General features: G+C 48.0%; 1 protein-coding gene across 2 annotated transcripts in view; it reads right to left on the reverse strand.

Annotated features, from left to right (window-relative positions):
- Positions 1–546: 546 nt before the first annotated feature.
- DNAJC4 (DnaJ heat shock protein family (Hsp40) member C4) overlaps positions 547–15,000 on the reverse strand; it is an 18,970-nt gene continuing 4,516 nt past the window's right edge. Inside the window, exons 4-7 of one of the 2 annotated variants that reach the window (XM_087705219.1) lie at positions 8,222–8,514; positions 6,119–6,289; positions 2,235–2,321; positions 547–793 (exon numbers count right to left, since the gene is read on the reverse strand). In XM_087705219.1, the coding sequence (XP_087561345.1) occupies positions 676–793; positions 2,235–2,321; positions 6,119–6,289; positions 8,222–8,514 (669 nt within the window). In that variant the 3' untranslated portion in view covers positions 547–675. The remainder of the gene's footprint in view (positions 794–2,234; positions 2,322–6,118; positions 6,290–8,221; positions 8,515–15,000) is intronic. The other variant, XM_087705221.1, reaches the window with a different exon arrangement.

Here is a 15,000-nt window from a genome sequence, read left to right on the forward strand (position 1 = left end):
TTTTGCAGTATCCTTCCCCTGGAGTGAGGAGGGAATGGAGATTTTGCAGTATCCTTCCCCTGGAGTGGGGAGGGAATGGGGATTTTGCAGTATCCTTCCCCTGGATTGTGGAGGGAATGGGGATTTTGCAGTATCCTTCCCCTGGAGTGAGGAGGGAATGGGGATTTTGCAGTATCCTTCCCCTGGAGTGGGGAGGGAATGGAGATTTTGCAGTATCCTTCCCCTGGAGTGGGGAGGGAATGGGGATTTTGCAGTATCCTTCCCCTGGAGTGAGGAGGGAATGGGGATTTTGCAGTATCCTTCCCCTGGAGAGGGGAGGGAATGGGGATTTTGCAGTATCCTTCCCCTGCCATGCCCACCAAGCCACGCCCACAGACCCGGTAGTAAAAACATTTGAATTTCACCACTGTGTGTGTCCCATTTGGGCCTGTGGGTATCAATTCTGCCCCTCCCACCCAACTCCCTTCAAAATCCCTTTTCCCTGCGAGTCCTGAGTGGACGAGACGCAGAACGTCCTTGGGAAAATGAGGATCAAAAGAGTGGAAATGCAGCGAAGGGCTTCTATTGACAAGAATTGGTGGGGGGGGCATGGGAAGGTGGTCCGAAGGGGGAGATGCCGAGAGTCTCGTCCAACAGGTTGGAAAAGGGCCAGCTGCAACTGGATGACTTGGCAGTTCAGACGGGGGGAGCCGTATCCTTTGAGTCCAAGATTTCGGAGTGAGGTTTAGGGGAGGTGGGCTCTTCCTCCGGGATTGGGGGCCGCTGACGTCGTAGACGCTCTTCGTGCCTGGCTCTGTGGGGCAGTGGGGAAAAGGGGGGTCAGAAACAGTCCTCAAGCACTAACGCTCCAAGGTCAAAAGCCCCCCAAATCACCCGCCTTTCGCTGATGCCTTCTGGCGGGGTTGGCCTACAACTCCCAGAATTCTCTGCCAGCATGGCTGATTGGTGGGGGGGGATGATCAGCACTCCCAGAGAGGCCCCTCCCCTGCAGGACCTCAGTCATAGGTGCCCCACCCCACAGGGCGTAGTGGGAAATGTGTCTATTGATTAGGATGGGTTCAAACATTGATAAGGGTTTGTAACCAATGCAGAGGGCTGGGGAAGGGGCGGGGGAAGGAAGGAAGGGGAAACAAGGAGAGGAAGGGAAATAAGGAAGAAAGGAAAGAAGGAAGGGGAAAGGAGAAAGGAAGGAAGGAAGGAAGGAAGGAAGGAAGGAAGGAAGGAAAGAAAGAGAAGAAAGTAAGGAGAAGGAAAGAAGAAAGCGGAAAGAAGGAAGGAAGGAAGATATAGGAAGGAAGGAAGGAAGGAAGGAAGGAAGGAAGGAAAGAGAAGAAAGTAAGGAGGAGGAAAGAAGAAAGGGGTAAGAAGGAAGGAAGGAAGGAAAGAAAGAGAAGAAAGTAAGGAAGGGGGAAAAGGAAGGAACAAAGGAAGGGGAAAGAAGGAAAGAAGGAAGGAATTGGAAGGAAGAAACTGGAAGGAAGGAGGAGGAAAGAAGGAAGGAAGGGAAAAGAAGGAAGGAAGGAAAGAAAGAGAAGAAAGTAAGGAAGGGGAAAGAAGGAAGAAAGGAAAGAAGGGGGAAAAGGAACATAGAAAGGAAGGAAGGGGAAAGAAGGAAGGAAGGAAGAAAGAAGGAAGGAAGGAAGGAAGGAAGGAAGGGGAAAGGAGGAAAGAAAAAGAAGAAAGTAAAGAAGGGGAAAAGGAAGGAAGAAAGGAAGGGGAACGAAAGAAAGAAGGAAGGAATTGGAAGGAAGGAATTGGAAGGAAGGAAGGAATTGAAAAGAAGGAGGAAAGAAGGAAGGAAGGGGAAAGAAGGAGGGAAGGAAGGAAAGAAAGAGAAGAAAGTAAGGAAGGGAAAAAGAAGGAAGAAGGAAGGAAGGGGAAAGAAGGGAAGAAAGAGAAGAAAGTAAACAAGGGGAAAAAGGAAGGAAGAAAGGAAGGGGAAAGAAGGAAAGAAGGAAGGAATTGGAAGAAGGAAGGAAAAAGAAAAGAGCAGAAGGGAAGGGCGGAAGGGGAAGGGCAGAAGGGGAAAAATGGAAGGAAGGAAAAACATGGAAAGGAAAGGACAAGATAAAGGAAAAGAAAATGGAATTGAAGTTCCCTCCTTCGCCATTGCAACAGCCCCCTGCCCATGAAATCCATCTTTCTTGGTTAATTTTTTTTTCCCTTTGGATTTTTTTATTTTTATTTCAATCTTTGGCATAAAAACAAACATTGAAATATGTCTGCATATGTACCTGGCTTGCTCGTTTGCCTTAATGAGGGCCTCGGTGATCAAGCGGTCCCGCTCGTCCAGGAAGCCGGTGTGAAGTTTCGCGACCTGCCTGCACGAAAAACGGAAGGCATTGAAGAGGCCGAGACGAAGCGGGAGAGGAGGAGGAGATGCAGCAGGGAGAAAGGCAGAATTCCCACCTTTGGGAATTTGAGAGAAAGAATTTGGACAGCCACTTGTCCGAAACGGTATAGGGTCTCTTGCTGGAACAGGGGGTTGGACTAGAAGACCTCTGAGGTCCCTTCCAACTCTGTTATTTTGTTATTCATTCCTTCCTTCCTTCCTTCCTTCCTTCCTTCCTTCCTTCCTTCCTTCCTTCCTTCCTTCCTTCCCTTCCTTCCTTCTTCCAAAAAAGGAGGTTTTTAAGAATATATTGGACAGCCACTTGTCTGAAACGGTAGAGGGTCTCCTACCTAAGCTGCGGGTTAGACTAGAAGACCTCCAAGGTCCCTTCCAACTCTGTTATTCCTTCCTTCCTTCCTTCCTTCCTTCCATCCATCCATCCATCCATCCTTCCTTCCTTTTCCTTCCAAAAAAGAAGGTTTTTTAAGGAGTGACTGGACAGCCACTTGTCTGAAATGGGATAGGATCTCCTGCTTGAGCAGGGGGTTAGACTAGAAGACCTCCAAGGTCCCTTCTGACTCCGTTATTCTTTTTTTCCTTCCTTCCTTCCTTCCTTCCATCCATCCATCCATCCATCCATCCATCCTTCCTTCCTTCCTTCCTTCCTTCCTTTTCCTTCCCCAAAAAGAAGGTTTTGAAGAAGAGACTGGACAGCCACTTGTCTGAAACGGTAGAGGGTCTCCTCTTGAGCAGGGGGTTAGACTAGAAGACCTCCAAGGTCCCTTCTGACTCCGTTATTCTTTTTTTCCTTCCTTCCTTCCTTCCTTCCTTCCTTCCTTCCTTCCTTCCATCCATCCTTCCTTCCTTCCTTTTCCTTCCCAAAAAAGAAGGTTTTTAAGAAGAGACTGGACAGCCACTTGTCTGAAACGGTAGAGGGTCTCCTCTTGAACAGGGGGTTAGACTAGAAGACCTCCAATGTCCCTTCTGACTCCATTATTCTTTTTTTCCTTCCTTCCTTCCTTCCATCCATCCATCCATCCTTTTCCTTCCCAAAAAAGAAGGTTTTTAAGAAGAGATTGGACAGCCACGTGTCTCAAACAGGGTCTCCTACCTAAGCAGGGGATTAGACTAGAAGACCTCCGAGGTCCCTACCGACTCGGTTATTCTTCCCCTCTCCCCACAACCTTTCCAGAGAAGGAGATGTTTTTTCCGCCTTCCTTTCTGCTCTGGGAATCGGCGTTCTCTTTATCAGATGGTGGTTCAGGCTACGAGTCCTTCCTTCTTCCGTCTCCCAAGGCCATTCACACAAGTTACGCCATCCAAAGGCACTGGGTGCTGACAGATGGGGGGAAAGTTGGCTTGCGCGAGCACCGACGGCTGGCGTCAAGCAGCCCACGCCACCAGCTGTTTGGGCGAGAATTGGGATCATTTGCAATGGGTTCCCCCCCCTCCCGGCGGGGGTGGGTGGGGTATCAACGCCCCCCTCCCCACATCTTGCTGCTCACCGGCGCGCAAGATTTGATTCCATATGTTTTTTTCCCAGCTGCCTTTTTAAGCACTCGCCGTCGTTACTTTCGGGCTTAAGCGGAGTGTTTAATTGCCTGAGATTTGATTACAGGCCGTCTCTGATTAATCTTCCCCTGGTCACAGCTGGCTAATGAGGCGGAGGATTAGCATAAAAAGGAACCAGACGGCCGGGTAGCGACGGTTGGCATGGTGCCCTGCCCGGGGAGGAGAAATTCAAAACAAACGCTTGACGGAGCCCGCCAGGTCTTCTTCGCGGGCTTTGAAAAGGAGCCGATCGGTATCCACACAAAGCCGTTTTCGTTCCGAGATCAAGCGGGGTCTTTAAAAAGCTTAAAAACCCGTGGACTTCAACTCCCAGAATTCCCCAGCTGGCATGTCGCATGCCGCCTTAATAATTCAGGGCAGGGGTGCCCAATCTTGCCAGCTTTTTTTTTTAGATTAACAGAGATGGAAGGGATCTTGTAGGTCATCTAGTCCAACCCCCCCGCCGGCCCAAGCAGGAGACCCTCGCCATTTCTGACAGAGGGCAGTCCAGTCGCTTCTTGAAAGCCTCCAGGGATGAAGCTCCCACAACTTCCCAAGGAAACTTCTGTTCCTTCGGTTGATTGTTCTCCCTATCAGGAAATTCCTCCTTATTTCCAGATTGAATCTCTCCTTGGTCAGTTTCCATCCATTGTTCCTCGTCTGGCCTTCGAGTGCTTTGGAGAATAGCTTGACCCCCTTCCTCCTCTCTGTGGCAGCCTCTCAAATATGGGAACACTGCTATCATGTCTCCTCTGATCTTTCTCTTCACTAAACTAGCCATGCGGAAGGAAGGAAGGAAGGAAGGAAGGAAGGAAGGAAGGAAGGAAGGAAGGAAGGAAGGAAGGAAGGAAGGAAGGAAGGAAGGAAGGGCAACAGCACTTGGACTTATATACAGCTTCACAGTAGTTTTACAGCCCTCTCTAAGTCGTTTACAGAGTCAGCCTCTTGCCCCCAACATCCTTACCAATCTCGGAAGGACGGAAGGCTGAGTCAACCTTGAGCTGGTCAGGATCGAACTGCTGGCTGTGGGCAGAGTTAGCCTGCAATACTGCATTAAGTAAGTAAGTAAGTAAGTAAGTAAGTAAGAAAGAAAGAAAGGAAGGTAGGATGGAAGGAAGGAAGGAAGGAAGGAAGGAAGGATGGAAAGATGGATGGAAAGATGGATGGAAAGATGGATGGAAGGTAGGTAGGTAGGTAGGTAGGTAGGTAGGTAGGTAGGTAGGAAGGAAGGAAGGAAGGAAGGAAGGAAGGAAGGAAGGAAGGAAGGAAGGAAGGAAGGAAGGAAGGAAGGAAGGAAGGAAGGAAGGAAAAAAGGAAGGAAGGAAGGGCAATAACAATCACACTTAAACTTACATACCGCTTCACAAACCTTTTCAGCCCTCTCTAAGCGGTTTACAGAGTCAGCCTCGAACTGCTGGCTGTGGGCAGAGTTAGCCTGCAATACTGCATAAAAGAAGGAAGGAAGGAAGGAAGGAAGGAAGGAAGGAAGGAAGGAAGGAAGGAAGGAAGGAAGGAAGGAAGGAAGGAAGGAAGGAAGGTAGGTAGGTAGGTAGGTAGGATTGAAGGTAAGTAGGTAGGTAGGTAGGTAGGTAGGTAGGTAGGTAGGTAGGTAGGTAGGTAGGTAGGAAGGAAGGAAGGAAGGAAGGAAGGAAGGAAGGAAGGAAGGAAGGAAGGAAGGAAGGAAGGAAGGAAAAAAGGAAGGAAGGAAGGGCAATAACAATCACACTTAAACTTACATACCGCTTCACAAACCTTTTCAGCCCTCTCTAAGCGGTTTACAGAGTCAGCCTCGAACTGCTGGCTGTGGGCAGAGTTAGCCTGCAATACTGCATAAAAGAAGGAAGGAAGGAAGGAAGGAAGGAAGGAAGGAAGGAAGGAAGGAAGGAAGGAAGGAAGGAAGGTAGGTAGGTAGGTAGGTAGGTAGGATTGAAGGTAAGTAGGTAGGTAGGTAGGTAGGTAGGTAGGTAGGTAGGTAGGAAGGAAGGAAGGAAGGAAGGAAGGAAGGAAGGAAGGAAGGAAGGAAGGAAGGAAGGAAGGGCAATAGCAATCACACTTAAACTTACATACCGCTTCACAACCCTCTCTAAGCGGTTTACAGAGTCAGCCTCTTGCCCCTGAACAATCTGGGTCCTCATTTGACCCACCTTGGAAGGACGAAAGGCTGAGTCAACCTTGAGCTGGTCAGGATCGAACCACTGACAGTGGGCAGTGAGTTAGCCTGCAAGGAACCCTTACTTGTAGGACACGAAGTGAATGAAGAGGCTCCCGGACATGATCAGCAAACAATACATTGCGGTCCTCAAGTTGCGTTGCTGCCTCCTTTTGAACTCGTGGTTTGAATACCATTCCGGAGGCGTTTTGTGGAATTCCTGCCAGTAGGCGTCGTCTCCAAAGGGATCTGGATTTCTGGGGGGAGAGAACATCATGGATGAGAAGAAGGGGAGGGGGGAAAGGGCCTGGAGATCATGCGTAGGAGGTAGGACGCCCCCTGAAAATATTTTTAAAATATTTTATTTTACCCCAATACAGGTAGTCCTCGTCTTACGACCACAGGGGAGTCCAACATTTCTCTTCCTAACCGAGACGCTTGTTGAGCTTTGCCCCATTTTACGACCTTCCTTCCCGCAGTCGTTAAATGGATCGATGCAGTTATGGAGTAGGTGACGAGGTTGCTAAGTGAGTCGGGCTTCCTCGTCGACCTCGCTCGTCGGAACGTCGCGAAAGGGGGCCACCTGACACACCCACCCATGCACGCCAGGGACCCTGCGACCGTCGTAATTATGAACCGGCTGCCAAGCGTCTGAATTCTGGTCATGTGACCACGAGGATGTTGCAACAGTTGTAAGTGTGAGAAACGGTCCTAAGTTGTAAGTCAAGGACCATCTGCATTCAATTTTTTAAGGCTGGAAACATTGGAGAGTTGAAGCCTTCGCTTCTGGTTACTGAATGCAAATTTAAATGGGATTTCTTAACATACTTAAACATTGTGTGTCTAATTACACTTGGCTAATAAAGAATTCTGTTTCGTTCTGTTCTGTTCTCTGTATTCTATTCTCCATGTTCTCTATTTTATTCTTTCTGTTTTCTGTATTGTTTATTCTATGTTCTGTATTCTATTATTCTATTCTATACTATACTCTTTTCTTCTCTTTTCTATTCCTATTCCTATTCTATCCTATCCTATTCTATTCTATATTCTATTCTATATTCTATTCTCTTTTCTCTTCTCTTTCCTATACTATTCTGTATTCTCTTCTGTTTCCTATTCCTATTTCTATTCTGTATTCTCTTCTCTTTCCTAATTTATTCTGTATTCTCTTCTCCTCCCTATTCCTATTCCTATTCTATATTCTATTCTATTCTCTTTCCTATTCCTATTATCTCCTATTGCTATTGCTATTCCATTCCATTCCATTCTAAATTCTCTTCTCTTCCCTATTCTATTCAATTCTATTTTCTATTCTGTATTCTCTTCTCTTCTCTTTCCTATTCTATTCTATTTTCTATTCTATTCTATTCTCTTTCCTATTCCTATTATCTCCTATTGCTATTGCTATTCCATTCCATTCCATTCTAAATTCTCTTCTCTTTCCTATTCTATTCTATTCTATTTTCTATTCTGTATTCTCTTCTCTTTCCTATTCTATTCTATTCTGTATCCTGTTCTCTTCTCTTTCCTATTCCTATTCCTATTCTCTTCTCTTTCCTATTCTATTCTGTATTCTCTTCTCCTCCCTATTCCTATTCTATATTCTATTCCCTTTCCTATTCCTATTATCTCCTATTGCTATTGCTATTCCATTCCATTCTAAATTCTCTTCTCTTCCCTATTCTATTCAATTCTATTTTCTATTCTGTACTCTCTTCTCTTCTCTTTCCTACTCTATTCTAGTTTCTATTCTCTTTTCTCTTCTCTTTCCTATTCTATTCTATATTCTATTCTATTCTATTCTCTTTCCTATTCCTATTCTAGTCTGTATTCTATTCTGTATTCTCTCCTCCCTATTCCTATTCCTATTCTATATTGTATTATATTCTCTTTCCTATTCCTATTCTATTCTATTATCTCCTATTGCTATTGCTATTGCTATTCCATTCCATTCTAAATTCTCTTCTCTTCTCTATTCCATTCCATTGCATTCCATTGCATTCCATATTCTATTCTATTTCCTACCCTCTCCTCTCCTATCCATTTTACAGATGAATGAGCCTTCAACCCCTACCCACTATCAAGTCCCTTTTTTCCCCCAGGGCTGTTGCAACTTCGAATGGCTGCTAAACGAAGGGTTGTTAAGTCCCGGACTCCCTCCCCTGCGCTTACTCCCTGCTGTCACTCACCTTCCCGTTTCTTGAGAGTGATAGGAAGTGAAAGGGTCTTCAGCGGAACATCTGCGGGAGCCCTGGTGCTCCCAGGTCTCCTGGTGCCTTGGCTGGCGATGGAAGTGAGGATCGCCGAAGGGGTCTCGGGCTGAACCTCGGTGGGTTTCTTGCCACTGCCGGCTCCTCTGGATGGTTTGCTGGGCGTCGTAATCTCGGCGGCTTTTCTCTTTGCTCAAGGTGTTGTAGGCCTCGTTCAGCTTCACAAACTGGCTGTGCAGCTCGGGGTTGGTGGGGTTGCTGTCGGGATGGAGCTGAAAATGGCGGGGGGGAGATAATCCTAAGACCACAGGTCTCAGCCAGGGGGTGGGGGGGTTGAAAAATGTTAGCAACCGGTTCTCTGCCCAGTTGACGGTGGGCGTGGCCATGGTATCAACTCCTAACGTTGCCATGGTGAGGATCTCAGATTGCCGCAGCAGGCTTGGGAGGAGTGCACCTCATTGGGGAATGTGATTTACGACACAGACTGAGGGGAGGGAAGGAACGGGGGCAAAGCTCGGCGATAATTCAAAGGAGGCTCAGATCTGACTGCCAAAAGGTCTTGCCAAAAGAAATGCGCCTAAGAAATGACTGGTTTTCTTTTGAAATTTGGCTCGAGACTCATGAGTCAATTGGGGCACTTTTTTGGAAACCTGACACATGGTGGGCGTGGCCTACTCGGCCTCTTGCACCACAGCATGGGGGGGAGTTTTCACCCTCCTCAGGCTCTGGAGGCTTTCCTTGAGCCTCCGGGAGGGCAAAAACAGCCTCCCCTAGGCTCGGGAGGTCCTCCGGAGGCCAGAAATGGGCCCGTTTTCAGATGTCCGGTACTTCTGTTAGCCCCATTTTTCGCCCTCCCCAGGTTACGGAAGGTTGCCCAAGGCTCCAGGAGGGGGAAAATGGCCTCCCCCGGGCTCTGGAGCCCCTCTGGAGACTGGAAATGGGTCCGTTTCCAGACTTCCGGGAGGCCCATTTTTCGCCCTTCCAGACTCCTGCGAGGGGGGGTGGGAGGGGCCAGCCAATCCTTGCAACAACCGGTTCAGTGAACCGGTGTGAACTGGCTGAACCCCAACCCTGGTCTCGGCTTAATGTCAGCGCTCCAAGTAATGCATTCATGGAAAGCAGAACTCCGAGGCAAGTAGATTCCATAAAGAACAATTTATTGGATACATCGTATTGGCAGAACTGGTGAAAAACCAACTCTGAAATTTCTCGCAGTTTTCCCCTAATTAAAAAATGACAGTTTTCCCCTTTCCCCCAAGTCATCCAGTCATATCGTCCAATCGAGGAGCTGGCGGGTTGCTTGGTTACTTCGCTCCTCCTCTCCTCTGCTACCATCGGAATAACCTTGGTTCCCACAAGAAAAACATTTTGCTTTGACTGCAAAACCGCAGCTAACTATTCCCCCCACTCCCTGTCCCCTCTTGCTGTGTCTGAGCTAGTCCTCAGCTTACAACGGTTCCTTTAGCAATGGTTCAACGTGACAACAGGGTGCCGAGGGGGAAAAAAGGACTTATTCTTATCCTATTTGGGGGTTCTTTTTTTAAAAAAAACCTCTTATTTTATATTTTAAACGTGCTTCATTTCGGAAGAACAGATTGCGAAGCTTGGCTGAGTTTGCAGTAATAGCTGAATTGACTCAGTTGAATCCCAAAGGGAACTATATTTACTTTGTAAAAGACTGGAACCCTTTGTACATGTTTTGCTGACGATCGATAAAAGCGAACGGCTGATTTAGGGATTTATTGATTAAAGGGGGTTGTTGATAGGAAGAAAGCAACAGTGATAGGCAGCATGGGACCGTAGAGACAGAAATTGCTGTTTTATAACTACCGCGGAGAAGATTGGAAGTTGCTTTTCAGATATTTTTTTAAATACGTTTTTCTTATCCTTTACTTTTTTAAAAACCCTTTTAGAGTTTTGCTCTTTCGCTATTTCTTCTACGCTTCTGCAGTTTTTAACCTAAGGCACCAAGCTAGGAAGCAGGGGACCGGGAGTTCTAGTCCTGCCAGAGATACGAAAGCCGGCTGGGTGACTTCGCGTCAATCACCAGGAGATGGGGAGTTCTAGTCCTGCCTTAGGCATGAAAGCCAATTGGGGGAATTTGCACCAATCACCAGGAGACTGTGAGTTCTAGTCTAGCATGAAAGTCAGCTGGGCGACTTTGCATCAATCACCAGGACCCAGGGAATTCTAGTCCCACCTTAGACATGGAAGCCAGCTGGTTGACTGTGTGCCAATCACCAGAACCCAGGGAGTTCTAGTCCCACCTTAGACATGAAAGCCAGCTGGTTGACTTTGCGCCAATCACCAGAACCCAGGGAGTTCTAGTCCCATCTTAGACATGGAATCCGGCTGGGTGACATTGGCCCAGTTCCTCTCTTTCAGCCCAACCCACCTCACAAGGCTGTCGTTATGGGGAGGGAAAGAGGAGGAGACAGGTGTGCTGTATAATATTTGCCGCTTTGAGTTACTGGAAGGAATAATTCACCAGGTAAACGGACCATAGAGGTGCGTGGAGAGCAACTGCTAAACAAAACCAGTGAAAATGGAATTCAGCTTAATGTAACCCAGCAATGTGCCGAGTTTATGATTCAGTCCATTGTTGCAAAGAGCATGGAGCGAACCCAGATGTTCGCACAACGTTTGCCATTCAGCGTAGTGTGCGTTTGGTGTGAACCCGGCAGCTGTGGCGAGTTGGCGATTCGGTGCATTGTGGAAAGCTTAGGGGAAAAAAAGATAAACGGACAAACCATCCTTTGTGTCTTACGCAGACACGGCTAACACTGCGAGCTTGTTTCCCCGAGCTGTGCCTTGCATTGAGCAAGCGTGAAACTCACGGAACAGCCCCAATCGATTGTGCAAGATTTAGTTCGCTCTTCCCCGATGCCAACATTGACCCGAGAGTGAAATAATCCAGAATATGGGCCAGAGAGGGCTACCTGAAAGGAACGGTGTGCCTCTCCTCCTTGATTAAAAATCAAATTGGAGAGGGTGTTAAAAATCAAATTGGAGAGGGTGGGTCCAATAGAGAAGTGGTAGAGGAGGAAGGGGATGGAAGGAAGAGGCAAGAACAGAAGATGGAGAAGAAGAGGAGAAGGAGAGGAGGAGAGGAGGAGCGGGAGGAGAGGAGGAGAGGAAGAGGAAGATCGGAAGAAGTGAGAAGATGGAGAAGAGGAGGAGGAAATTTATTAAATATTTATTTATTAAATATATTTATATGCCGCCCAATCCCAAAGGACTCCGGGCGGCTAACAGAAAGAGGAGAAGGTGAAGAAGAAGAGGAGGAGAGGGGAAGAGGAGGGAAGGAAGAGGCAAGAACAGAAGATGGAGGAGGAGGAGAGGAAGAGAAAGATCAGAAGAAGCAAGAAGTTGAGAAGAGGAGGAAAACAGGAAGAGGAGAAGGCAAGAAGAGAAGATGGAGAAGAAGAGGAGAAGAAGATGGGGAGGGGGAGGAGAGCAGGAGGAGAGGAGGAGGAGGAGGAAGAAGATGGGAAGAGGCGAGAAGAGAAGATGGAGAAGAAGAGGAGAAGGAGAGGGGAAGGGGGAGGAGAGGAGGAGCAAGAGGAGATGAGGAGAGGAAGAGGAGGAGGAGGAAGATTGGAAGAATCTTCCAATCTTCTCCAAGATGGAGAAGAGGAGGAAAACAGGAAGAGAAGGCAAGAAGAGAAGATGGAGAAGAAGAGGAGAAAGAGAGGGGGAGGAGGAGAGGAGGAGAAGGAGGAGAGGAGGAGGAAGATGGGAAGAGGTGAGAAGATGAAGAAAAGGAGGAGGAGGAGGAGGAGGAGGAAGAGGAAGAGGAAGAGAAGGAAAGGAAGAAGAAGGGAAGAAACAAAAAAAAGTTTCATCACCAACCATCTGATCGAGTTTATTGCCTAAGAAACCATGCTTGATTAACTCAAAATCTTTCTACAAATAGCCAAAAGAGAGGTTTCAGTTGGCAGACCTCCAAGGATGGAGGCGGGGGCAGGGAAACAGGGAGAAGCTAGCTAAAGACTGTCCCAGTCCCAGACTGGGAAGGACTGGTGGTCCTTGGAGACCAGTGAATAACACCAAGGAATGGTGGGAAAGGTTCTGCTAGAAGAGATTCAACAAAAGGCCACAAGGAGCAAAAGTGGTTGATTCCGCCAAGCGACACCCACTGGTGCAGAGGTCACCATATTTATTATTATTAAACTAGCTGATAACTCGGCGTTGCCCGGATTATTTATTTATAGGGAGAAAATATCCAGACTAAATGTAATTTCTAATGCTGGATTTTCCCCCTTAACCAGAGGGAGCCCCCTTGTGGAGTACTGTGAAGCCATTACCACAGCAACTCCACTGTGCTGTACAGTAGAAGCCATTTTACAGCAGTACGGCAGAAACCATTTGAAGGCACAACAAGCTGTATCTTAACAGGACACATACCCCGAGGGGTATTAGGGGTGTCCTACCCCCACAGTATTTGTTTCCAGAGAGTAAGTCATCTGTGTACCAAGTTTGGTTGAAACTGTTCCAGGCAATCCAGAGTTACGCTGGAGTACACAGACACATACGCGCACAGAGCCATTTCTAGATAGATAGACAGGTAGACAGATAGACAGATAGATAGATGATAGATAGATAGAAGATAGAAGGAGGAGGAGGAGGAGGAGGAGGAGGAGGAGGAGAAGAGGGGGAGGAGGGGGAGGAGGAGGAGGAGGAGGAGGAGGAGGAGAAGAAGAAGAGGAGGGGGAGGAGGGGGAGGGGGAGGGGGAGGAGGAGGAGGAGGAGGAGGAGGAGGAGGAGGAGGAGGAGGAGGAGGAGGATAAACCAGCCATCTCGCCTTTGGGAGATTCTAGGCCCCTTATCACACGGTAAAAAACAACTATATAAAACAAAAGATTAAAATAGTAAACCCTAGCATGAGATGAGAAATTTTGAGAGAAGGAGTGAGAGAGAACAATTCATCAGTGGAACTGCCTACCACCAGAGGATTTGGGTGCTCCATCACTGGAGGCTTTCAAGAAGACACTGCACAACCATGTGTCCGAAATTATATAAGGGCTCCTGATTGAACAGGGGGTTGGACTAGAAGACCTCTGAGGTCCCTTCCATCTCTGTTACTGTTTACAATCAATGCTTACAAGCCCATGGGGGTTTGTGGTTCAAAGCTGCCCTCTTCAGGGAGAAGCCAAAAATTGCAAGCTGGCTTTCACCAGAGCTTAACTAGGTTTTTTTCACTAGTTCAACGACGTTTTGAGTTCTAGCCACCGGCCCGTTTTAGTCATCGCTGTCAAATCTGAGCTTTTGAAGGAAAACGAGGTTTGAGGGATTCATTTGACGCTGCATCGTAAGCTTTGTAGTTTCATCTGACATTTTCAACACAGGTAAGAGAAGGAAAGCAGAAAGCGGGGAAAACGCCCATCACTTTTTGCATCTGTCCGTGCCCGGATATTTCGACGCCATTACGGTTGTTAGTCAAGGATTACCTTATACCAGCTTCTATCAATCTGGTCCTTTGGTCTTGTTCTGACCTAGTCTTCCCCAGCAGCACGAAGCTGAGTCCTCGTCCCGATAAACCCCTTTTTATTTAATTGACAGTGAATTCCTCTCCAGCAAAGTCTTTCCTCTCCCACCGTCTTTCAAGATAAGTCACAATTACCGACCTTGAGCAGGCTTGGAGAGGGGCCAGGCCCATATCTTTCAGACGCCACAATACTTGGGAAGAATGCAGAAATGAACTAATTGCCTCCTGCAAGCTCCACTCCCTTTGTGCTCCTCTTGTATTCCCTATGGGAGGGGCCATTCACCGTCCACCAGTGGCCTTCCTCCCAAGTCGACCCCTGTTCTTTAGCTGTTCCCTTCGCCTGGCAACTCTGTGCATGCGCACGCTGGGAACAGGCTCCAGCTGTTCTTCTGCCTCACTGATGTCTGACTCCGAAGGCAGCTGATAACTGGCATACGGCCCTGGCCCCCTCTCTGCCTCCGACACAGAGCCCTCCTCAGAGCCTTCCCCAGACTCCAGGACTGGCCCAGGTTCCTCCCCAACCCTCCCCACTGTCCGAACTTGCTGGCCACTGTTGGGGCCACAACAGGTCTTTAACTGGCTTCAAAAACTGGGCGAGCGATTGTGGGTGCACCTAGGTACACCCACGTCACACCTATCCTCCGCGAGCTGCACTGGCTACCCATTAGTCTCCGAATCCGCTTCAAGGTGCTGGTCGCTACCTATAAAGCCCTACATGGCATCGGACCTGGGTACCTGAGAGACCGCCTCCTGCCGATTACCTCTCTCAGACCAATTAGATCGCACAGGTTGGGTCTCCTCCGGATTCCATCTGCCAGCCAATGTCGGCTGGCGACTCCCCAGGGGAGAGCCTTCTCTGTTGCAGCTCCAGCCCTCTGGAATGACCTCCCCGTGGAGATCCGGACCCTTACTACCCTCCTGGCCTTCCGCAAAGCCACCAAGTCCTGGCTGCTCCAGCAGGCCAGGGGGCTTGTGAAACACCCAGCCCCATGGAAATTGTGAATGTTGCGCCTTTTTTTAAAGTGTTGTCTTGTCTATTTATCCCCTTTCCCTTGTCTGTTGTGAGCCGCCCGGACTCCTCCGGGAGTGGGTGGCATACAAGACAAATGAAATGAAATGAAAAACTATCTTGTATTTATTAATCATTTACGATGAAATTTGGCTCAGCCAACTCCCATCAAATGGGCCTGGGATTTTTTAAAACCACTTTAAAGCCAATTTGATCAATGCTGACCCCAAATTAACCAATCAAGCGAACCAATGCACAACA

Source organism: Thamnophis sirtalis, unplaced genomic scaffold (genome assembly GCF_051295495.1).
Source record: "Thamnophis sirtalis isolate CommonGarterSnake01/CBP01778 unplaced genomic scaffold, rThaSir2_p1.2 scaffold_2, whole genome shotgun sequence".
In the NCBI taxonomy this organism is placed as follows: domain Eukaryota; kingdom Metazoa; phylum Chordata; class Lepidosauria; order Squamata; family Natricidae; genus Thamnophis; species Thamnophis sirtalis.